Source organism: Salmo salar, chromosome ssa10, assembly GCF_905237065.1.
Source record: "Salmo salar chromosome ssa10, Ssal_v3.1, whole genome shotgun sequence".
Taxonomy (NCBI): domain Eukaryota; kingdom Metazoa; phylum Chordata; class Actinopteri; order Salmoniformes; family Salmonidae; genus Salmo; species Salmo salar.
This window is the reverse complement of record NC_059451.1, coordinates 54708914-54733304: the sequence shown is the minus strand read 5'-3', so window position 1 is coordinate 54733304 and position 24391 is coordinate 54708914. Positions and strand designations below refer to the sequence as shown.

Below are 24391 nucleotides of genomic sequence, written 5' to 3'. Positions count from 1 at the left end.
GTTCAGATTGTATTTGATAGGTCCTTTACGATTGGTGAATATGGGAATTTATGGAATTACCTTACAAATCTTGATTGGATGAAAAGTAACCAAGGAAGTTATTGTAATTGGTTAATCTCATATATGGAATATTATAAGAAATAGTGCGGTTATTAATCAAATCAATTTCATACGTTGTAGTTTATTTTCATAAAGAATTAAATTGCAGTAAGTTATAATGATATTCTGTCGTATGTCAGTTCAATGAAATAAAATGTGTATAAACAAAATAAGAAACATAGTAAGAATAAACAGTTAGGTTCAGAGTAAATTAATAGCTGAACATTATCAACTGACTGAAATACATCAAGACAGTGACTCATATCTCAACTGCATCCCAAATGGCAACCTTTTCCCTATATAGTGCACTACTTTTGACCAAAGCCCTATTGGCCCTGATCAGAAGAAGTGCATCATGCAGGGTTTTTCCAACCCTGTTCCTGGAGAGCTACCCTCCTGTAGGTTTACACCAGGGCTTTCCAACCCTGTTCCTGGAGAGCTACCCTCCTGTAGGTTTACACCAGGGCTTTCTAACCATGTTCCTGGAGAGCTACCCTCCTGTAGGTTTACACCAGGACTTTCTAACCATGTTCCTGGAGAGCTACCCTCCTGTAGGTTTTCAATCCAACCCTAGTTGTAAGTAACCTAATTCAGTTTATCAACCATCTAATTATTAGAATCAGGTGTGAATGCCCTAATATAAGGGATAGATAGGGTGCCATTTGGGATGCAGCCCTCGTTCAGAAAGACCCTTCCTATCTGAAGCAGGCAGTTGCCTGGGGAACAGTCTGCCGTCGGTTCAGGATGCGGTTGGCAGTCTTTAAAACATGGTAGCGCTGCCTGAGGTGTTTTCTCTGGATGTACTCATTGGTGACCTGCACCGCACAGTAATCCGGGAACCAGCCCCGCTCACCGTCCACAAGTCTCCTGCCCTCTAAGAAACCTGGGATAGCGAGACATGTTGTTAGTGGGGGGTATGAAGATGGACTTGCTAGACATGATACAAGCAGTACTGAGATTGGAAAAAGCAAATTAACCTGTAAAATCACATTGATTTATATTTCCCTTTTTTACATCCACAGGAAATTGTCCTAAAGTGCTTTACAGTAACCCGACCTATACCCTATACCTCAAAGGGCAAGCAGAAGCACAGTGGCAAGGGAAAAAACTCTGTAGAAGGAATACACCTTGAGAAGAACTATCTTAGAATTAGGAGTTAGAATATTAGCATGGAACCTTCTTATGATGGTCCAAAAGTCAGCCATGTTGGTCAGGGAGTTGGTCAACCATGGTTTGCCAGTGCTGTGATAAGATATTGTGTAAAACAATGAATGTGAAGAATTTATCTGCACTGTATGTGTATTAGCTAGCTAATCAATATATATATATTTTTTTATCTACAATGACGGTCTACCACGGCCTAACCCAGACGATGCTGGGCCAATTGTGCGCCTCCCAATGGGACTCCCAGCCCCCAACATTCTGTTCAAACAATACAGTCAATCCAGTTGATGATAGGACTTAGACAAGTTGTAAATGCAACAAGTACTGATATTGTATCATATAACAGCACTCACAGCATTCAAAGAAAACTACATCTGAGACATTATAGTCTGTTTACATATATTTTAGAGGCTATTTACAGAAAATTGGTATACAACCCATTTAAACTGTATTTATAATTATATATCAATATTTTAGGTTGACTTTAATTCCATTATTCAATTTCTGATATATCACATGCCTTACTTTTATTGTCCTGCGTGAGTAAAAGCAGGAAATGCATGACCTATTCCTTTACTGCCATTCAATCCAAATAGACTGGTTTTGGATTTCCCTCTGACCAAGATGGCTGCCATTCTCACCCAATTCGGGTACTTTGAGGGTTTATGACATAGACCCTGTAGTAATTTAATAGGATCTCTATGGGTACTAGACTCAGCGGGGGTGGCCCCATCCTCCTCTGGCTGTACCCGGTAGAGTAGTAGTACCTGAGTGAAGAACACTGTCATGATTTTCTGGTCCACATAACCTACCATCAGTAGTTTTCTGTATAACATTGATGGTATCACCCAGCTGTATACTCAGTTCCCCTGGCTGCTGTGCTACGTAGACCTCAGTGCATCGTACCTGAGGACAGTCTGAGACAGGCAACGTGTTTAAGGTTCTAAATATGTGTGTTTATAAATGTGCATTACACCTTATAATATGTGTTGTTATTTGTTTTAAACACAATAATGAATGAATAAACAGAAGTCCCATTGAGGATGCCTATGGAACCTGAATAATTCGTACTAAATCTCTGCCGTATATAGTTGAGTGTTCTGACCTCTAGTGGAAAGAAGAGAAACAACATGGCCTTTGAGATAATCTGACAGTACAGTAGGCCTGTGCAATTTCCATTTAGAGGCAAAAACACGATCAGGGTCCAATCTAATTTATTCCTGAGTTATCTGTTGGTAGAAAGATAAGGTCCCTGAATGACACTCACCCCATTCTTCATAGATTCCTTCCATCCCGTCCTCTCGACGACTCAACACCTCCATCCAAGTTATCTTCTCTGCTCTACAGCAGCGGAAGACAAGAAGTAAAACTGTCACACTCAGGGCTCTAAAACATTTTTCTCTATTGGTAGCACTGGTGCTGCCAACTAAAAAAGCTAGCTGCACCAAACATTATTTAGCACCAGAAAAATGAGCTGTGCTTTATAGTCTATGGTACTCAGAAGCTGCGGTACTGCAAAGCCAGTCACTTTCCCTTAATCAAGCTTCTCACAGGTTTCAAGGGAAGTGAACACTTCTGCTATCTCACTCAGCCTCAGCCTTCATCAGGACTGAGGTGTATTTTACAGGTGCCTGGCTGGACTGGGGCCTGATTGGATAGTTCAGAGCCTCTGCTCTTTTCTATCAATATCATCTCATGAAATGAGAGGGAGGAGGCAAGGCAGGCAGGGGGCAAAGAGGGAGGGCTTGGTTAAGTCAAGGCTTGGTCTTAAAAGATGCTTATGGAGTGTTTGTGGATCACAAAAGCGTGATTGGCTCGTTTCCCAAACTGATTTTAATTAAAAGAAACGAATAAGTTAAAAGATTATAAGAAGTAAAGAGATAAACAAAAATGTGTTAATTCTGGTAATAACAAGTTAGTAAGATGTTGGTCATAATAGCAAGTTTTTTATTTTACATTTATTTTACCTTTATTTAACTAGGCAAGTCAGTTAAGAACAAATTCTTATTTACAATGGCGGCCTACTGGGGAACAGTAGGTTAACTGCCTTGTTCAGTGGCAGAACAACAGATTTTTACCTTGTCAGCTCGGGGATTTGATTTTGCAACCTTTCGGTTACTGGCCAAACGCTCTAACCACTAGGCTACCTGCCGCCCCGTTGGTAAGTTAGTAAGATGTTAGTGGTGATAACAAGTTAGTAAGTCGCTCTGGATAAGAGCGTCTGCTAAATGACTTAAATGTAAATGTAAATAACAAGTTAGTAAGATGTTAATTATGGTAATAACAAGTTAGTAAGATGTTAATTATGGTAATCACAAGTTAGTAAGATGTTAATTATGGTAATACCAAGTTAGTAAGATGTTATTGGTAACAACAAGTTAGTAAGATGTTAGTGGAAATAACAAGTTAGTAAGATGTTAATTATGGTAACAACAAGATAGTAAGATGTTATTGGTAACAACAAGTTAGTGAGCGTTAATAAAAGGAAAGAAGGATGCGAACCCTGCGTTGGAGGATATAGATACGAAACTGGGTTAGGGTAAGGACTAGGGTAGGGTACTTAATAAATAGCATAAACTTATTAGTAAACAGTAAAAGGTTGGTCGGAAAGTACACAGAGTAAAATACTACTTGAGTAAAAGTCTAAAAGTATTTGGTTTTAAATATACTTAAGTATCAAAGTAAATGTAATTGCTAAAATATACTTAAAAGTGTCACGCCCTGATCTGTTTCACCTGTCCTTGTGATTGTCTCCACCCCCTACAGGTGACGCTTATTTTCCCCAGTGTATTTATCCCTGTGTTTCCTGTCTCTCTGTGCCAGTTCGTCTTGTCTGTTTCAAGTCAACCATTGTGTTTTTCCCGTGCTCCTGCTTTTTCTATTCTCTTTTGCTAGTCCTCCCGGTTTTGACCCTTGCCTGTTTTCTGGACTCTGTACCCGCCTGCCTGACCATACTGCCTGCCCTGACCTCGAGCCTGCCTGCCACACTGTACCTCCTGGACTCGGAACTGGTTTTGACCTTTTGCCTGTCCATGACCATTCTCTTGCCTACCCTTTTGGAAACTTAGAAATATCAAAGTCTCAAACCATTTGCCTCCCGTGTCTGCATCTGGGTCTGGCCTTGTGCCCTTATACTTAAGTATCAAAGTAAAAGTATAAATCATTTAAAATTCCCTATATTGAGCAAACCAGATGGCACCATTTTCTTTCTTTTTTAAATTTATGGATAGCCAGGGGCACACGCCAACACTCAGACATAATTTACAAACAATGTCACGCCCTGACCTGAGAGAGACGGTTTATTTCTCTATTTGGTTAGGTCAGGGTGTGGGGTGGGCATTCTATGTTTTGTATTTCTTTGTTTTGGGCCGAGTGTGGTTCTTAATCAGAGGCAGCTGTCTATCGTTGTCTCTGATTGGGAATCATACTTAGGCAGCCTTTTCCCACCTGTGTTTGTGGGTAGTTGTTTTCTGTTTAGTTTTCTGTACCTGACAGAACTATTGGCTTGTTTTCGTTTTGTTATTTTGTTTGAGTGTTTCATTAGTGAAATAAAATCATGAACACTCACCACGCTGCGCTTTGGTCCCCTCTCTACGATAGCCGTTACAAACAAAGCATTTGTGTTTAATGAGTCCGCCAGATCAGAGGCAGTAGGGATGACCAGGGATGTTCTCTTGATAAGCGCATGAATTTAACAATTTTCCTGTCCTGCTAGCCATTCAAAATGTAACGAGTACTATTGGGTGTCATGGAAAATGTATGGAGTAAAAAGTACATAATTTTCTTTAGGAATGTAGTGAAGTAAAAGTAAAAGTTGTCAAAAATATAAATAGTAAAGTACAGATACACCAAAAAACTACTTAAGTAGTACTTTAAAGTATTTTTACTTAAGTAGTTTACACCACTGCTGAATGCAGTTTATTTCTTGGTTCTGGATTCTTTGCAGTCAGTTCATTTGTGGTGTGAAGGCTGTGATCCAAGGAGGGTAGTGTGTACTCGAAGAGTAATCTGATGTAGCTAAAATATACTTTTAAAATGGTTTCTGTTGATGCTCCATTCTTTCCACAAAGTGCTTTCAGGTGATTAGTCCTCTGCCGTCCCTCTTTCTCAACATTCCCAATATGGGTCATCAACAATATATTGCTTTGAAATGTTACCCCTAGAAACTTTGCATCTTTTTCTGTTTGTATTATTTAATTTGGAGAGTTATGGGTTCCTTTGGTTTGCGTTTCTGGTGAATAGGACACACTGTGTCTTTTGAGGGTTGAGTTTCACTTTGTTTCACCACTTTTCTCATTTCTTCTATGCACTTGTTGAGTTTCTTTGGAAGCTACTTGTGGAAACTTGGAGCTGGTCCAGTAGCAGAAGTCGTCCGTCGGCAAAATTGTGCTACTTGTCAGACAGAAGGTCTGAGATGTAGATAATTAATAGAAGTGGGCTGAGGACTACACCTTGAGGGACTCCAGCTTCTGGGGTGAATGGTGTGGAGAGATGGCTTGTCTTACAGCTTAGAGGTGGAGACATTTTTTTTGCTGTGTATTCCCACTGTGATTTGTCGTTAATCCCTATAGGAGACCATTTTGAAACATAAAAGTCTCCTTAATAATTTCAACTGTAAATCTCTAATGAATGCTGAAGCGTGAATGTGTTGATTTAACAATAAAGAAGCATTTGTATCAACTTACTGTCTGTCCTCCAAGAGTTGCTGAATGTATAGACTGCTCACTATGTTCGCTGCTCAAATAATAATACAGTTGTAACAACAGCCAGAGAAAACTGGACACAAAACAATTATGATAAAAATGTAACAACTTTGCTTGCTCACAATGGCACACATATAATTTTGTCATTTATTTTGTTATCAGGTTGAATATTTTTCCAGGTGTGTGCTACAAAATAAAAATTCCACATCAAAATTTACAGATGTAGGATTTTAATTGTATTGCTCTTTTGTTGCTAAGAATTTTCCTGCACAGCAGGAAATGCAAACTTGAATGAAGTGTTTTCAAGGTTTAAAAAGGCTTCTAAAGTTTGTCATTTCCATTTCAAAATGTCAGACTTGATTTGCCCTTAAGAAAGATTTATCAACCCCTACAAAAAATTATATTAATTACAATCCAAATAATTCACTTTTCCTGTTGCTGCAGGATTATTTTTCTGCTGTATCAAATTGGCTCAATTTAAGGTCCTTAATAAGCATGCATATGTGTCGCAATTTAGAGCCCTGATTTGTGATAAAATGAAAAAAAAAAAAATATATATATATATAAAAATAAAAATAAACTCTTTAATTTCTCATTTACCCCACCCATTCCGCTCCCCCATGTCCCAATTTGTGCCACCCATAAGTGAGAAACTTGCATGCCAAGTATAGATCATATATTCTGTTCCCTACGGGTTATAGAAAAGAGCAGAAGCTCTGAACTATTTGTTCAGACTACAGTTGTACCTACCTAGAGGTTATGGAAAATGTGCTCTTTTAGTATTTGTCCAGTAGGTTTCCTCAAGGAAAAAGGCCCTACTTATACTGTATGTCAAAGATAATAAAACAAAAACACTATTAACTGTTACATCTGCTCCTGCCACGCCTTGTACTGCTCATCCTGTGTCTCCTTGACCTGCCGCCACTCCTCCAGTGCTCTCTCCCTCTCCCTCTCTCTCTGTGTGTGTGTGATTGTGTGGGTGGAGACAGGTGTGCTGGTGTCAGAGCAGATCCCCACCAGCTGCAATCTGTTCCATAATCAAGACCTCTACAAATACTCAGTCCTGCCACTTCCACACTGCCAGATCGTAATCTCTGCTCAGTCAGTCTATGTTTCTAGCCGTTTGTTACTATTTAGTTCCTGTTAACCTGTTTTCCTTGCCTGACACGGTTTTCATCTCTACAGTTCTGCCCGCTCTGACTCTGGTCCCTGTCTCCAGTCCCACGTCTCGTCATCCTGCTACTCTGCCCTGGATTCCCCACTCTACTATTCTCTTGGATTCCCCTCTGGACCTGCTTACCCTGTCTCAACCCCTCTTGCTCCAGCCTCAGCCTCCGCACCTGCTTTCCAGCACCCCCCCCCCCCCCAAGCTTCCCCTGGCCTGCACTCCATCTTCCCCCCTGTGTTTCAATAAATACCTTGGTTACTTCATCCCAGTCTCCTCGTCTGAGTCTGCTCTTGGGTTTCCCTGTTCCACTCCGCGTCACAATTAACTATATTACTACTACAGTATTTATACTATAGTAGACCATAAATACTACAGTATAATACAGGCATGTCCGCAAAAACCCTACAGTGAATACTATAGTATATAAATATAGTAATACTACAGTATTTATACCATAGTATACAGTACTATAGTATTTTTTATGTGGGCTAGTGTAGTAGTACTGTCTGTCTGATCCATAGATATACATATTCTGTGTGGTTATATGCTTCATTGGTCTGATCTAGGATGTGCAAACTAACTCACTAGGAGGTGGGTGCAGCAGGGACCAAGATGTGGTTTTGCTGATCTATAGGATATGTGGTAAACTCACTGTGTGGAGGCCTGCAGCAAGAACTGAGATGTTGTTCCCCTCTGGTTCTTCAGCAGAGCTAGGCAGAACATCCTCTCTCGTGAAGCACACACCAAATCCTCCTTCTCCTCCAGTCCTTCACTCACCTCTATCAGGGAACGGTGGACATGATCCCGCACCACAAACCGATCCATGCTGAGATACAATATCAGGCACACCAACATCATAACAGTCAGTGGTATTGTAACTTGAGACTGAAACGGAGACTGTATAGTAAGTGTAAGATGATACGTGTGGCTCAGTTGGTAGAGCATGGTGTTTGCAATGCCAGGGTTGTGGGTTTGATTCCCACGGGGGACCAGTACGGAGAATTTTTTTTAAATGAAATGTATGCATTCACTACTGTAAGTCGCTCTGGATAAGAGCGTCTGCTAAATGACTAAAATGTAAATGTAAATGTAAAATGTAATGATACATCCCCCACAGACCTTTTCCTAGTGGTCACCAGCAGTAGGTCATTGAAGAGGAAAAGGTAGATGTGACAGAGCTTCCGGTGACCAAAGATGTTCTCTTTCTCTGACAGCTGAGCTAGTTGCCCCTGTCTCACTAGCCAGCGAGAGGAAGACACCAGGGGCAGGGCCTTGAAGAGGGAAAAATACACGTGTTTAAGATTTGATTAAGAGTTCTAGTTAAATCTCATTCTCGGATCTCTACTGATTTATCCTTTATCACCATTTATTGCTACTTAATTGAAAATACAAATCGTATATTTAGTAATTTTTTTTCACCTTGCATTCAAACTCAGTTTTGTTGGCGATGTGAACGATTTCCTCCATCATCTTCATCCTCCCCACCTCCCTATTGCAGGCCTCAACTACCTGTGGGGTCAGAGGGCATGATGCGCTCAATGCCATTGGGTGGAAATTGTGTTCGTCCTGTGTGTCTAATATTATAAAGTATTGTAATTAGAGCTGTGGCGGTCATGAAAATTTCATCAGCCGGTGATTGTCAAGCAAATAAATGTCGGTCTCACGGTAATTGACCGTTAATTAACATAAACACATTTAGCATCTCCTGGCTTCCACACACATAGCCTACAAGCCACTGATACAGACCTTTGGAACATCTACATTTTAAAAAGTCTAATAAATCAATTTAATAAAGCCTACACCGTCACAATAAATCCCTTATTTATTTTAGACAGGTCTAAAGAAACATTATGATATGAAGAAAATGTTGTCTATTTCAGAAGAACAGAATCACATACTCTGAGTTGTCCTTATGTTAATTCCTGATGTGGCTATACCATATGGCTGTGGGCTACACTAGTTCATTTAGCAGTCAAGATGTGCTTAGAATTCTGTAGCATTATTTTATATTATAGTAAAAAGAATACAATTGAACAAAGCTGAATAAAATAGAAAGAATATTTTCTCCAAACGATGAGGGAGTGAACACGTGGCTATTCTGTGTTGAGCGGTTAATAAAGAAATAGGTCCTCCTATTTGCTTCATTTAAAGTAATTAATGTAACTTTAGTTGTTCTACAAACGTTGGGCTATATGTTTAGATTTTTAATACGCTGTAAGGCTGAATGACGAGACTCGATGAGACTCGATGAGACACAAACGTCCCCTTTGTGTGGCCGTAATGCACCCTAAAAAGATCCATGCTTTTTGCGACCAGTGGCGGTTGTGCCCTTGACCCAGAGTGTGGCATTGTGCCCTTCATCCCTGAAGGTGCTCAGAAGCACCTCTCACTCACATGGCTCATGTGATCGGGTCTTTCTCACAGGCTACAAGTGAAGAAAGACACATCAGGGACGCACAACTGCGTGCGTCCTTGTCCAATTCCGCGGTGCATATTGAATATATTGGAAGAACCGTCCACATTTACTTTTCGTCAGCAAACAAGATGAGTAGGCCTAACGAACAGCAAAAGCACTAGCACTATGTCAATATACTATTCCCCATAGTAGTTGACGGTGCTTATGTATGCCAGTTAGGCTCTACACCCCTTGTAAAGTGGATTAATGTGCTAAATTTTTAATTTTAAGAAGTTATTTGGCCACTTTAGTTGTGATACAAACCTTATCAAAACATATAGGCCTATGGGCTAGGCTACTTGAGGTGTGTGACTATGATTAGAAAAAGTCACAAAAAAGGCATTGTTTCTTGCTTTACCGCTGGGCATCATTTACAAGTGATAATATATCATTCACAAACGATAGGCTTTATTGTCACCCATCAGCCTATTCTTGATTTAATCTTGTCTTTACATGTACTAAATAATATATGTGTGAAATTTGTTTGGATTTAGAATGGACCATAATCATGCACCTTTCTCAAAACAGGGGCAGCGGGGAAAAATACCTGTCATCTATGCACTTAAATACCGAATGAAGGACGCTTTCCCGTGGTTCATTTTCATGCCAGCCAGGCAGGCTATCGTCCTGTAGTAAAGATAAGCAATGTGCTTAATATTAAGAAAATTGATAAATAAATATAGTAGGCCTAGCCCATAGAATGCTGATGGGAACCTCCTCTTTTTAATAGAGGCCATCAGTCTGTTTTCTCGCGCAATTGCATAGCCTATAGAAATGTTGCACAACATGAGCTAATGGGCTCTCATGAAGTGTTTGATTCGATTTTCGAATACATTTGCATTGATGTCAGAGAGATTAGCGGGACAATAGAGTGTGCTGAGTACCAGGCAGTTAGAAAGTTTGGTAGGCTACTAATGACCATCAGCAGCATCAGAGCTTGGAGAAGCCTAGTTACCGTGACTAAACGGTCATGTGGAATTTGACTCCCTTCATGACTCGTGACCACCAATGTGGCGGTAATATGGTCACCGCAACAGCCTTAATTGCAATGTATTTATTTTTAATTTATTTAACCTTTATTTAACCAGGAAGGGCTCACTGAGATTTAAAATCTATTTTTCAAGAGCGTCCTGGCCAAGATAGGCAGCACCAAGTCATTACAAAAATTACAGACAAACAACATGAAAAACTACAAGTAATCTAGTAAAAACCATAGAATTCACAAGAGTATAACAAAATAAAAAACAGCAAATTAAAAACATTGACATGTCAGGGAATCAGTCTCAAGATCATTCATCAGTGATTTAAAAATACCAATTGGGACAAGTTCTTCCAGTTTAAAAGTATTTTGTAAGGCATTCCAAGACGATGGCGCAGAGTACATAAAAGCCCTTTTACCAAATTCAGTTCAGACATTTGGAACAGTTAGCAGGATAAAGTCCAGCGAATGAAGAGAGTACCCACCACATTTCTGAACAATAAAACTGCCCAAATAAAATGGTAGTAAACCAAAAATGGCTTTGTAAATAAAAGTATACAAGTGACTGAGCCTACGAGTGACTAGAGAAGGCCAGCCAACCCTGGTATACAAAGTGCAGTGGTGCGTAAAGGTTTTGCATTTTAAAATAAATCTCAAAGTGCCATGGTAAAGGGTGTCAATTGATCTCAAACACTGAGCAGAAGCATTCACATATAAAATATCCCCATAGTCTAGTAAAGGCATAAATGTAGCTGATACTAGCCTCCTTCTGGTTTCAAAAGAAAAACAGGCCTTATTCCTAAAATAAAATCCCAATTTAAGCTTAATTTTTTTTTGTAAGTTGTTGAATATGCAATTTAAAAGAGAGGCCGTCATCATTTAAAATTCCAACATATTTCTATGAGGTTACAGGCTCAATCTCATTGCACTGACAGGTAATAATAGGTGAAAAGTTGTATACCTTTATGAGTGCTCTCAGCGCTTTCTCTGCAGACGCCTGCCTCTCTGACCCCCGCTCTGTACTCTTCAAAATGTTCTAGGAACAGGAGTACAGTCAATATGAATCTGCATTATCTTGCATAATGGCAGTACCAGGTCATATTTATTTAATAGGGTACAATGTAACATCTCTACACCTCTCACCTCTATGAGGATCTTGAGTCGTGTGATCCTCTGAAAGGGAAGGACCAGGAAGGACTTCAGGGGCAGACGATAACAGCGTTGGTCGTCTTGTAACTTCCTTAATATTTCCATGATCTGGGGGTTCTCCCTCCTGCTCAGGGACGCATTAGAGTTACAAAACAGATATAAACAAAATCTCTGTTGTAGCATAATACACTACAGTATCAATAATGCTCTGTCCTGTCCCACTACCTGTCACATCCTGATCTGTTTCACCTGTCTTTGTGCTTGTCTCCACCTCCCTCCAGGTGTCGCCCATCTTCCCCATTATCCCCTGTGTATTTATACCTGTGTTTTCTGTTTGTCTGTTGCCAGTTTGTTTTGTTTCTGAAACCTACCAGTGTTTCTTCCCCTGTTCCTGTCAGTTTCCCTGCTCCTGTTTTCTAGTCCTTCCTGGTTTTGATCATTCTGCCTGCCCTGACCATGAGCCTGCCTGCCGTTCTGTACCTTACCCCACCTAACTGGATTATTGAATCCTATCTGCTCTGACCCTGAGCCTGCCTGCCGTTCTGTACCTTACCCCACCTAACCGGATTATTGAATCCTATCTGCCCTGACCCTGAGACTTCCTTCCGTTCTGGACCCTTTTCACCCTCCCTGGATTATTGACCCCTGCCTGCCTTTGACCTGTCGTTTGCCTGCCCCTGTATTAGAAATAAACTGTTGTTTCTTCGACACTGTCTGCATCTGGGTTATACCTGAAACGTGATAGTACGAACTCGCCATGACTGACCCAGCAGACTTGGACCAGCTCCACAACGCCCTCTCCTCCCAAGGAGCCACCATTGGAAGGCACGAGGAGTTGCAGACCTTAGCCGAATGCCACGACCAAGCATTGAACACATTGCTGGAACAATTTCGTGGGTTGTCTAGTATGCACGCTACCACGACGGTAACCTCCCAGCCCTTCGGTTACCCGGCTGTTACCCTTCGGTTACCGACGGATCTCGATTCGCTCATCGCCTTGACCATTCTGATCGATGGCCGACTACAGGAAGAAAGGAAGGAGAGGAGATTCGATTTCACTCACCTGTCCAAGGAATCCACCTCGCTTCTGAGGTATCCCGGAAATCCCCGACGGCTCCGTTGCCGAGAGAACCCGAGGCTACCCAAGTTCCTCCGAGAGTCTCCAAAGGCTGCCGATTCACCTCTTCTTGAACACTTTTTTTGGTTACTACATGGTTCCATGTGTGTTATTTCATAGTTTTGATGTCTTCACTATTATTCCACAACATAGAAAATAGGAAAAATAAGGAAAAACCCTTGAATGAGTAGGTGATCTAAAACTTTTGACCGGTAGTGTACACTGTGGACTGCTGGGTTCATAGCTGCTGGGTTGATCCGTCTTTCTGCCTCCCCCACCGGTGCAGGGTTCTTCTTTTTGGAGAAGAAGGACAAAACCCTGTGCCCGTGCATCAACTACCGAGGTCTTAATGACATCACGGAAAAGAATCGCTACCCACTACCTCTCATCTCCTCGGCCTTTGAGCCGCTCCACGGGGGGGACGAGTGAAAGACTGCATTCAACGCAGCCAGCGGCCGCTATGAATACCTGGTCATGCCCTTTGACCTTACCAACATCCCTGCTGTGTTCCAGGCTCTGGTTAATGATGTTCTCAGCGACATGTTGAACCGGTTCGTCTTCGTCTACCTCGATGACATCCTCGTCTTTTCCCACTCTGCCCAAGACCACGTCCTCCACGTCCGACAGGTTCTCCAACGCCTCCTGGAGAACCAGCTTTTTGTAAAAGCAGAAGTGCGAATTCCATCGCTCCACCATCCCCTTTCTGGGTTACATCATCGCTGCAGGGAGCGTACAGATGGATCCCGGGAAGGTGAGAGCGGTGATGAATTGGCCTCAGCCTACATCCAGAGTACAGCTGCAGTGGTTCCTGTGTTTCGCCAACTTTTACTGCCGCTTTACCCGGGGCTACAGCACCCTGGCTCCTCGTCCCGGTTCTGGAAGGGGTTCTGCACCCTCATTGGGTCATCAGCCAGCCTGTCCTCAGGGTTCCACCCCCAGTCCAACGGCCAGTCGAAACGAGCCAACCAGGACCTTGAGACTACTCTGCGCTGCCTGGTCTCCGCACCACCAGGAGCCAGCAGCTTGTGTGGGTCGAATACGCCCGCAACACCCTTCCCTGCTCTGCCACGGATTTATTACCGTTCCCTGGGGTATCAGCCCCAGCTCTTCCCTGAGCAGAAAGAAGAGGTCGGCATACCTTCTGCTCAGATGTTTGTCCGCTGCTGTCGTCATACTTGGAGGAGAACCCGTTCGGCCCTCCTCAAGACCACATCCAGGTATCGACGACAAGCGGATCGCCACCGGACCCCGGCTCCCCGGTATCGTCTCGGGCAGAAGGTATGGCTGTCCACCCGAGATCTGTCCTTCCGGGTGGAATCCTGCAAACCCTGAGCCTGCCTGCCGTTCTGTACATTGCCCCACCTAACTGGATTATTGACCCCTGCCTGCCCTGACCCTGAGACTGCCTGCCGTTCTGGACCCTTTGCACGCTCTCTGGATTATTGACCCCTGCCTGCCTTTGACCTGTCATTTGCCTGCCCCTGTATTAGAAATACACTTTTGTTTATTTTACACTGTCTGCATCTGGATCATACCCGAAACGTGATACTACCAATACAACTGACACATGCAATGAGCACATCTGAGACCAGGGCTCTTTCTAAATTAAGTTTTTCCTTGATTCCTTGCATCCTCTCTCCTCGCATCCTTCACAAATCGCATTGGATGAGAACATCCCATGTCCCTCCCCTCTAGCCATCTCCTCCAATGTCTTTTGAGGAGAAGATGAGGAAAGAGGATTTAAGTAAAGAGGAATTGGGAAAGAGCCGAGGCAATATTAACCAATTTTCTTCACATACCCCAGGTTGTGCATGGTCTGTTCCTGGTAAGGCATGTTACGGATGTAGTCCACATAGGCACCAAAGTGGCTGCTGGTGTGGCGATGGATGACATCACACAGCATGTCACATAGCAGGTTAGACTCTAGCTCCTTCTTCATCGCATCTAAAAATCTGACAACACAACGATCTTCTCAGATCAGTCCTCAAAGGCACAACAAGCTAATGCATTGGTCTTTGTACAGGTAAGACTAGTAATGAAGTCTTGCACCCTTAGATTGGCGCCCAATGTGCAACAGGCTGGCTTACTTCTGGCTAATCTCCCTGATCTTGGCAATACTAGAGAAAAGAGACTTGTGGTCTCTGGGTGACAGGGCTAGACGCAGGGTAGATGACTTCATGAAATGGTTCACAGCGACACCCAGCCTCTCCAGGTAGGACTGCTCTGTTGTCACCACCTCATACATACTCTGGGACATGAGAGAGAGGAGGGAGGGAGACAGAGAGAGAGAGAAAGGGAAAGGAGGGAGGGAGACAGAGAGCGAGAGAAAGGGAGAGAGGGAGGGAGACAGAGAGAGAGAGAAAGGGAGAGGAGGGAGGGAGACAGAGAGCGAGAGAAAGGGAGAGAGGGAGGGAGACAGAGAGAGAGAGAAAGGGAGAGGGGGAGGGAGACAGAGATAGGAAGAGAAAGGGAGAGGAGGGAGGAAGACAGAGATAGGAAGAGAAAAGGAGAGGAGGGAGGGAGACAGAGAGAGAGAGAGAGAAAGAGTGAGAGATCCAATGCAGTTATCCATACAATGGTGTCCATCAATCACAATGAACAAGACACCTATTGGGAAAAAAAGGCTTAGATAAATGTTTTACTAACAGTATAGAAAACACACTGATGATACTGTATACCTCCTGTAGCAGCAGCTCTTGCTTGTTGAGGTACGGCAGTATTCCGCTCTCTTGCACCAGTCTGCGTTCCTGCCACAAGGTTTCTAATAATCCGTTTTTCTCTCTGCAGTTTGCTTTCAGCTTGTCTGTCACAGCAGTGTTCAGCCTCTCCTGGCTGCCTCTTGGAAGCTGTGTATAATGCAAATCAGCTACTGAGCCCTCAGTGTCAATGACAACCATGTATCCAATGTTTCTGTTCTCAGTGTTCATGTGGACCATTCTCTGAACAATACTGTTTATTTTTAAAGTTGGGAGGAGCTTGTTAGGGGGAGGAAGTCTTTGGACGGGGTTGGTGCGTAAACATAAGGGCTCCTCCATATGTCCTGCTACCAGACCTGTTATGGAAACAAGAAAGCTGTCATGATACTGTATCCATCAAAGTATTAGAGATGCCAATGTACTGTGTTCACTAGTAAGTTTCAAGTTCATGCGCCGTCTGTAATGAATACATTGGAAGTCTTACCAGAGCTCTCACAGTAAAGACACAATAGTTTAATAAATGAAGGGTCCTACCAGAGTCTCTGCTGTGTGGGTTAAGTGTTGGTCCGACTCTGAGACGAGGCTTTGGAACAGGTGTGAACCCGATGGAAGCCCATTGTTCCTCTGCAGGTGTTGGTCCGACTCTGAGACGAGGCTTTGGAACAGGTGTGAACCCGATGGAAGCCCATTGTTCCTCTGCAGGTGTTGGTCCGACTCTGAGACGAGGCTTTGGAACAGGTATGAACCCGATGGAAGCCCCTTGTTCCTCTGCAGGTGTTGGTCTGACTCTGAGACGAGGCTTTGGAACAGGTGTGAATCCGATGGAAGCCCCTTGTTCCTCCGCAGGTGTTGGTCCGACTCTGAGACGAGGCGGCTTTGGAACAGGTGTGAACCCAATGGAAGCCCATTGTTCCTCTGCAGGTGTTGGTCTGACTCTGAGACGAGGCTTTGGAACAGGTGTGAACCCGATGGAAGCCCATTGTTCCTCTGCAGGTGTTGGTCCGACTCTGAGACGAGGCTTTGGAACAGGTGTGAACCCGATGGAAGCCCCTTGTTCCTCCACAGGCGTCGGTGAAGATGCAGGTTGGATCCTGGAAGAGCCAGAGTTCATAACTTCAGATGAAATAGAGTCCCCCTGGCTATTGATGAGGGGTGGTAGGGACTTGTACCTGGTCAGTTGTCCCTTCTCCTGACCATGGTCCCCTGCTTCACCTGTACAGGTGTTCCTGTTCAGGACAGTTACAGTGTCTGTGGCCACGTGACATCGTTCCCTTCTGGGCTGGGGTTTGGGTGGAACCCGGAAGGGAAACGGGCCTTTAGGAAGTAGAGAGGTTGGTAGGAGCCCTGATGTGTTCTCAGTACCCATGCAGACCTTTTTGGATCTCCAAAAAACACCTACAGGAATGTGAAGAAACAATGTGTATGAGGTGACTGGCTCCGTGTATGAGGTGACTGGCTCCGTGTATGAGGTGACTGGCTCTGTGTATGAGGTGACTGAATCCGTGTATGAGGTGACTGAATCCGTGTATGAGGTGACTGGCTTCGTGTATGAGGTGACTGGCTCCCTGTATGAGGTGACTGGCTCTGTGTATGAAGTGACTGGCTCTGTGTATGAGGTGACTGGCTCTGTGTATGAGGTGACTGGCTCCGTGTATGAGGTGACTGGCTCCGTGTATGAGGTGACTGGCTCCGTGTATAAGGTGACTGGCTCTGTGTATGAGGTGACTGGCTCTGTGTATGAGGTGACTGGCTCAGTGTATGAGGTGACTGGCTCCGTGTATGAGGTGACTGGCTCTGTGTATGAGGTGACTGAATCCGTGTATCAGGTGACTGGCTCTGTGTATGAGGTGACTGGCTCAGTGTATGAGGTGACTGGCTCTATGTATGAGGTGACTGGCTCAGTGTATGAGGTGACTGGCTCCGTGTATGAGGTGACTGGCTCCGTGTATGAGGTGACTGGCTCCGTGTATGAAGTGACTGGCTCCGTGTATGAGGTGACTGGCTCCGTGTATGAGGTGACTAGCTCTGTGTATGAGGTGACTGGCTCTGTGTATGAGTTGACTGGCTCCGTGTATGAGGTTTCTGGCTCTGTGTATGAGGAGTTTGGCTCTGTGTATGAGGTGACTGGCTCTGTGTATGAGGTGACTGGCTCCGTGTATGAGGTGACTGGCTCCGTGTATGAGGTGACTGGCTCTGTGTATGAGGTGACTGGCTCAGTGTATGAGGTGACTGGCTCCGTGTATGAAGTGACTGGCTCCCTGTATAAGGTGACTGGCTCCGTGTATGAAGTGACTGGCTCCCTGTATGAGGTGATTGGCTCCGTGTATGAGGAGTTTTGCTCTGTGTATGAGGTGACTGGCTCCTTGTATGAAGTGACTGGGTCTTTGTAGGTATTGTAGGTAGCAATAGGTATTGCTGTCATGCTATGTTACTGCCTTGCTATGTTGTTGTCTTAGGTCTCTCTTTTTGTAGAGTTGTGTTGTCTCTCTTGTCGTGATGTGTGTTTTGTCCTATATTTTTATTAAGTGTATTTTTATTTTTTATCCCAGCCCTCGTCCCCGCAGGAGGTCTTTTGCCTTTTGGTAGGCCGTCATTCTAAAGAAGACATTTTTCTTAACTGACTTGCCTAGTTAAATAAAGGTTAAATATATATATATATTTTTTAAATAACAAATTTGAAAGAGGACAGAAAGTCCCTTCCCCCACTAAGTTCCACAGAGGAAACCTGCAAGTGGCCTGTACAGTCAACACAGTTTTACAACCAGGAACTGTAACAGACAGCCGATCTCACCCTGCCCCTGCTTGTTGGCAACTGTTCTAATGACAGTCATAGGATACGTTCCAAATCACACCCTATTCCCTATGTAGTGCATAGAGCTCTGGTGAAAAGTAGTGCACTAGCTAGGGAATAGGGTGCCATTTGGGATGTAAACAGAGACATTACATCTTTCGGTAAACATTTTATGGTAGCCTGGAGCTTCCAACCCAACCCCCTCAATTAAAAGCTAATAACAGAGGAATTTAACTGTGAAATGGCCTGGTGTGGCTGGGTGTGAACAGCTGGGTTAGTTCCCTCAGAATGAGCTAATGGAGTTTTGCATCTGCGGAAGCAATTAGCCGGCACTTTTGTGAATAGGTCTTTGTGTAGAGAAGCCATATGCATGAATCGCCTCAGAGGAAGAGGGCTGAGTTAGGATCAGTTTTCATTTTAGATCACATATTTCATTGACGGGAGGGACCTGATCCTAGATCTCCACTCCTACTCTGAGATGCTAGATACATACTACCCCAGAGAAAACTCCTCATTCCTCTCCCTTTTTTGTAAATATTTATTTATTTATTTAATTTATTTTTACTCCTTTTTCTCCCCGGTATCCAATTGGTAGTTACAGTCTTGTCCCATCGCTGCAACTCCCGTACAGATTCGGGAGAGGTGAAGGTCGAGAGCCGTGCTTCCTCCAAAACACAACCCAGCCAAGCCACACTGCTTCTAGACACAATGCCCGCTTAACCCGGAAGCCAGCCGCACCAATGTGTCGAAGGAAACACTGTACACCTGGCAACCGTGTCAGCGTGCATTGTGCCTGACCCGCCACAGGAGTCGCTAGTGCGCAATGGGACAAAAACATCCCTGCCGGCCAAAACCTCCCCTAACCCGGACGACGCTGGGCCAATTGCGCGCCACCCCATGGGTCTCCCGGTCGTGGCAGAGCCTGGACTCGAAACAGGATCTCTAGCACTGAGCCACTCGGGAGCCCCTCTATTCCTCTCACTTTTAAAATACATGTACATGTAGGAACGGTAAGTGCATTGAGCTGAAGGCAAACAAATACTGTAGCTGGATTTGACAGAGATATCGCACGTACAGTACCAGTCCTAAGTTTGGACACACCTACTCATTCAAGGGTTTTTCTTTACTTTTTCTATTTTCTACATTGTAGAATAATAGTGAAGACATGAAATATGAAATAACTCATATGGAATCATGTAGTAACCCCCAAAAAAGTGCTGAACAAATCAAAATATATTTTAGATTTTAGATTCTTCAAAGTAGCCACCCTTTGCCTTGATGACAGCTTTGCACACTCTTGGCATTCTCTCAACCAGCTTCACCTGGAATGCTTTTCTAACAGTCTTGAAGGAGTTCCCACATATGCTGAGCACTTGTTGGCTGCTTTTCCTTCACTCTGCGGTCCAACTCATCCCAAACCATCTCAATTGGGTTGAGGTTGGGTGATTGTGTATATATAAAATAACTTTTCTACTAAGCCATATATGCAGTACTTCCATACATTTTTTCAACTGGTACTGGGGAGCTTTAGGCAAGTCTTGTGTAGAAAATAGTACAAATAAAGAAAAACCCTGGAATGAGTAGGCGTGTCCAAACATTTGACTGGTACTGTAAGTCAATGGCTTCATTCTCATTTACGGAGCTCAAAGACTGTTAAATAACAAAACAAAACAAAACTCGTGACGAAGGCTAAAATAAGTCCCTTCTCTATGGCCAAACATACTTTTTTGTTGTTGTCTTAATTAGATTTTAGGTTCAAGACATAACAGAGAAGGACAATAGATCTTCAATTACGAATGGACTTGCAAGCCCCATCTCCAGACCACACTTTCACATAACCATTTATGTAGTCTGAAAAAATACATTGCACAGTATGATAGAAATCAAGTGGATCAAAACAGATACAATACCACTGTGCAAATACTGGTTGTGATTTCAACCCCCCCCAAAAATCCATATGATGATGTGGTATCAATGTGGAAAACCGATTGGATTTGCTAAAAGTCATCAACGTAAGGCCATTTTGTCTTTTTTTCCCACCCAACTTTGAACTTTTAACCTTTATTTCACGTTTAATTAAACGTTAGTTAACAACTCAATCTAATGTAAATCCAAACTAGACGTTGAACTGACCTCTGTTCCCATTGGGATGTGTCTTTACTTAGTGTCTGTACTGAGTGTCTGTACTGAGTGTCTGTACTGAGTGTCTGTACTTAGTGTCTGTACTGAGTGTCTGTACTGAGTGTCTGTACTGAGATGTCTGTACTGAGTGTCTGTACTGAGTGTCTGTACTGAGTGTCTGTACTGAGTGTCTGTACTGAGATTTCTGTACTGAGTGTCTGTACTGAGTGTCTGTACTTAGTGTCTGTACTTAGTGTCTGTACTGAGTGTCTGTACTGAGTGTCTGTACTGAGTGTCTGTACTGAGATTTCTGTACTGAGTGTCTGTACTGAGTGTCTGTACTGAGTGTCTGTACTTAGTGTCTGTACTTAGTGTCTTTACTTAGTGTCTGTACTGAGTGTCTGTACTGAGTGTCTGTACTGAGATTTCTGTACTGAGTGTCTGTACTGAGTGTCTGTACTGAGTGTCTGTACTTAGTGTCTGTACTTAGTGTCTTTACTTAGTGTCTGTACTTAGTGTCTGAACTGAGTGTCTATACTGAGTGTCTTTACTTAGTGTCTGTACTGAGTGTCTGAACTGAGTGTCTGTACTGAGTGTCTGAACTGAGTGTCTGTACTGAGTGTCTGTACTTAGTGTCTGTACTTAGTGTCTGTACTTAGTGTCTGTACTGAGTGTCTTTACTTATTGTCTGTACTTAGTGTCTGTACTTAGTGTCTGTACTTAGTGTCTGAACTTAGTGTCTGAACTTAGTGTCTGTACTTAGTGTCTGTACTTAGTGTCTGTACTGAGTGTCTGAACTGAGTGTCTGTACTGAGTGTCTGTACTGAGTGTCTGTACTTAGTGTCTGTACTTAGTGTCTGAACTTAGTGTCTGAACTTAGTGTCTGTACTTAGTGTCTGTACTTAGTGTCTGTACTTGGGACGGGAGTCATACCATTCAATACTGATATCAGATGAAATGAAAGCAAAAGTTCAGTGGCTTTGTCAATATCTAAAAACACTGCTACAAAATTAGACAATTACTGCGCCAAGAGCCAGTCCAATGACTACTGTATTAGCATAGTAATACACAAAGCCCTGTTTCACCCTACCACATAGACAGGATATTAGCATAGTAATACACAAAGCCCTGTTTCACCCTACCACACAGACAGGATATTAGCATAGTAATACACAAAGCCCTGTTTCACCCTACCACATAGACAGGATATTAGCATAGTAATACACAAAGCCCTGTTTCACCCTACCACATAGACAGGATATTAGCATTGTAATACACAACGCCCTGTTTCACCCTACCACATAGACAGGATATTAGCATAGTAATACACAACGCCCTGTTTCACCCTACCACATAGACAGGATAATAATAGTAAGTCCATGGACCCAGTGGGTGCATCTCTTTTATACGCTCACTAAGGAAGTAGTACAGGAGATAAGATAGGCAGGGAAAGTGAATGTTTTCATGTGTGTCCTTGGATCTAAACATTTGACTAAAAATAACAGTAGCCTCTTTGAAAAAAAAGTGGATAGTATGACATGAACTTCAGCTACAAAACAACCAACACAACTTTACTGCTGAGTTCTTAACTGTAATTACTGTTGATTAAGTACAGCCAGAACACATTTTGGTGGTAGCTATAGAATTAAAGATATAGCTTTAATTATTGTACACCCTATTGCACCTGAATTCATATCACATCTGCAGCTATCAATCAATGCTGATTCTTGACTGAGGACTCTGAGGGGTAAAGCCGTCTAGTATGTGGCTCAGTACTCAGTGTTATAAACAGCAGCCGCAGGGTTCCCAAACTCACCTTGGGTTCTGACAGTCCAAATCCACAGTGTTCTCCGTAGCAGTTGTCTCACAGTATGTTGTTATCCCTTTCCCTGAGTTCAGCACAATGAAACAGTCAGTCTAGTCTATCAGACATAACATAGTGCATCAGCACAGGCCCGTATAGTCTCTCTCTCTGTGAACCTGATTCAGCCAATGTCTGCACACTAGCAGACTAACTGTAAAAATGATGGGAATATGGAGTATGAGGGAGACTAGTCTCTACCTGTCGAGCTGGCTCACATCCAGACATCCAAGCTACAGAGGTATAATCTATCCAGACATCCGCCTTGCCTCCCACCATTTTTAAAATGCTCTGGCTTAACAGCCTAGGGTTTGGTTGTAGAGAGTAAGAAAGGCATGAGAGGACCCACAGGGCAGGAAATCGCCCAGAAGGGGCCTTGTCTCCACATAGAGCCTCAAATCAAATCAAATCTAATTTTATTGGTCACATACACATGGTTAGCAGATGTTATTGCAAGTGTCACGAAATGCTTGTGCTTCTAGTTCTGACAGTACAGTAATATCTAACAAGTAATCTAACAATTCCACAACAACGACCTAATACACACAAATCTAAGTAAGGGATGGAATAAGAATATATACATATAAATATATGAATGAACAATGACCGAGCGGCGTAGGCAAGATGCAATAGATGGTATAAAATACAGTCTATACATATGAGATGAGTAATGTAAGATATGTAAACATTATTAAAGTGTGCCAATGATTTCATGTCTGTATGTTGGCAGCAGCCTCTCTATGTTAGTGACAGCTGTTTAACAGTCAGATTTTTTTTAACCTTTATTTAACTTTTTTTTAACTAGGGCAAGTCAGTTAAGAACAAATTCTTATTTTCAATGACGGCCTAGGAACAGTGGGTTAACTGCCTTGTTCAGGGACAGAACGACAGATTGGTACCTTTCTAACCAGTAGGCTACCCTGGCGCTACCCTGATGGCCTTGAGATGGACGCTATTTTTCAGTCTCTCGGTCCCAGCTTTGATGCACCTGTACTGACCTCGCCTTCTGGATGGTAGCAGGGCGAACAGGCAGTGGCTCGGGTGGTTGATGTCCTTGATGATCTTTTTGGCCTTTCTGTGACATTGGGTGCTGCAGGTGTCCTGGAGGGCAGGTCGTTTGCCCCCGGTGATGCGTTGTGCAGACCGCACCACCCTCTAGAGAGCCCTGCGGTTGTGGGCGGTCAATGGCCGTACCAGGCGGTGAGGGTTTTAGATGACAAGCCAAATTTCTGGAATCCTCCTGAGGTTGTGAGTGGATCATTTCAGTTTGTCTGTGATGTGTACGCAGAGGAACTTGAAACTTTCCACCTTCTCCACTGCTGTCCCGTCAATATGGATTGGGGCGTGCTCCCTCTGCTGTTTCCTGAAGTCCACGATCATCTCCTATGTTCTGTTGACGTTAAGTGAGAGGTTGTTTTCCTGACACCACACTCCGAGTGCCCTCACCTCCTCCCGAAAGTCTGCCTCGTCGCTGTTGGTGATCAAGCCTACTACTGTTGTGTCGTCTGCAAACTTGATGATTGAGTTGGAGGCGTGCATGGCCACGCAGTCATGGGTGAATAGGGAGTACAGGAGAGGGCTGAACACACACCCTAGTGGGGCTCCAGTGCTGAGGATCAGCGAAGTGGAGATGTTGTTTCCTACCTTCACCACCCTGGGGGGCGGCCCGTCAGGAAGTCCAGGACACAATTGCACAGGGCAGGGTTGACCTCTGACCTGACCTGGAGACCTCTGGGCCCATATTCATAAAACATTTCAGAATAGAGTGCTGGTATCAAGGCTCGGGTCCAGACCCAGGAGGCGGATAGTACGAGTCTCAGAGTTTATTATAATATAAGGGGCAGGCAAAAAGTAGGTCAAAGCAGGTAAAGAGTCGTAATCCAAATCAGAGTCAGGCAGGTAGAAAACGGCAGGCAGGATCAGGGTCAGGACAGGCAGAAAGGTCAGAACTGGGAAGGCTATGAAAACCCAAAATTAGAGTGCAGGAAACACGGGAACATGCTGGTAGATCTTGACGGTACAAGGCGAACTGGCACAGACAAACAGAAAACGCAGGTATATGTAAATACACAGGGGATGATAGGGGGA

General features: G+C 43.5%; 2 protein-coding genes and 1 non-coding gene across 3 annotated transcripts; 1 reads left to right on the top strand and 2 right to left on the bottom strand.

The window, feature by feature from the left end:
• Positions 1-161: 161 nt before the first annotated feature.
• Positions 162-22466, bottom strand: LOC106560642 (ephexin-1). Its single transcript, XM_014123714.2, has 13 exons — positions 22259-22466; positions 16065-16925; positions 15513-15886; positions 14922-15082; positions 14634-14786; positions 11712-11841; positions 11530-11604; positions 8554-8643; positions 8254-8405; positions 7787-7960; positions 2531-2604; positions 2076-2180; positions 162-982 (listed from the first exon to the last, which is right to left on the bottom strand). Exons 2-13 carry the CDS (start codon positions 16894-16896, stop codon positions 795-797), a joined length of 2508 nt encoding a protein of 835 aa, XP_013979189.1. The 5' UTR covers positions 16897-16925; positions 22259-22466; the 3' UTR covers positions 162-794.
• On the top strand, positions 6731-6784 carry LOC123724971 (U7 small nuclear RNA). Its single transcript, XR_006757448.1, has one exon. It is a non-coding gene; the product is annotated as a U7 small nuclear RNA (small nuclear RNA).
• On the bottom strand, positions 16926-18361 carry LOC106560640 (putative uncharacterized protein DDB_G0291608). The gene is made up of 3 exons (XM_045688711.1): positions 18322-18361; positions 17593-17830; positions 16926-17406 (listed from the first exon to the last, which is right to left on the bottom strand). Exons 1-3 carry the CDS (start codon positions 18359-18361, stop codon positions 16926-16928), a joined length of 759 nt encoding a protein of 252 aa, XP_045544667.1.
• Positions 22467-24391: the final 1925 nt, after the last annotated feature.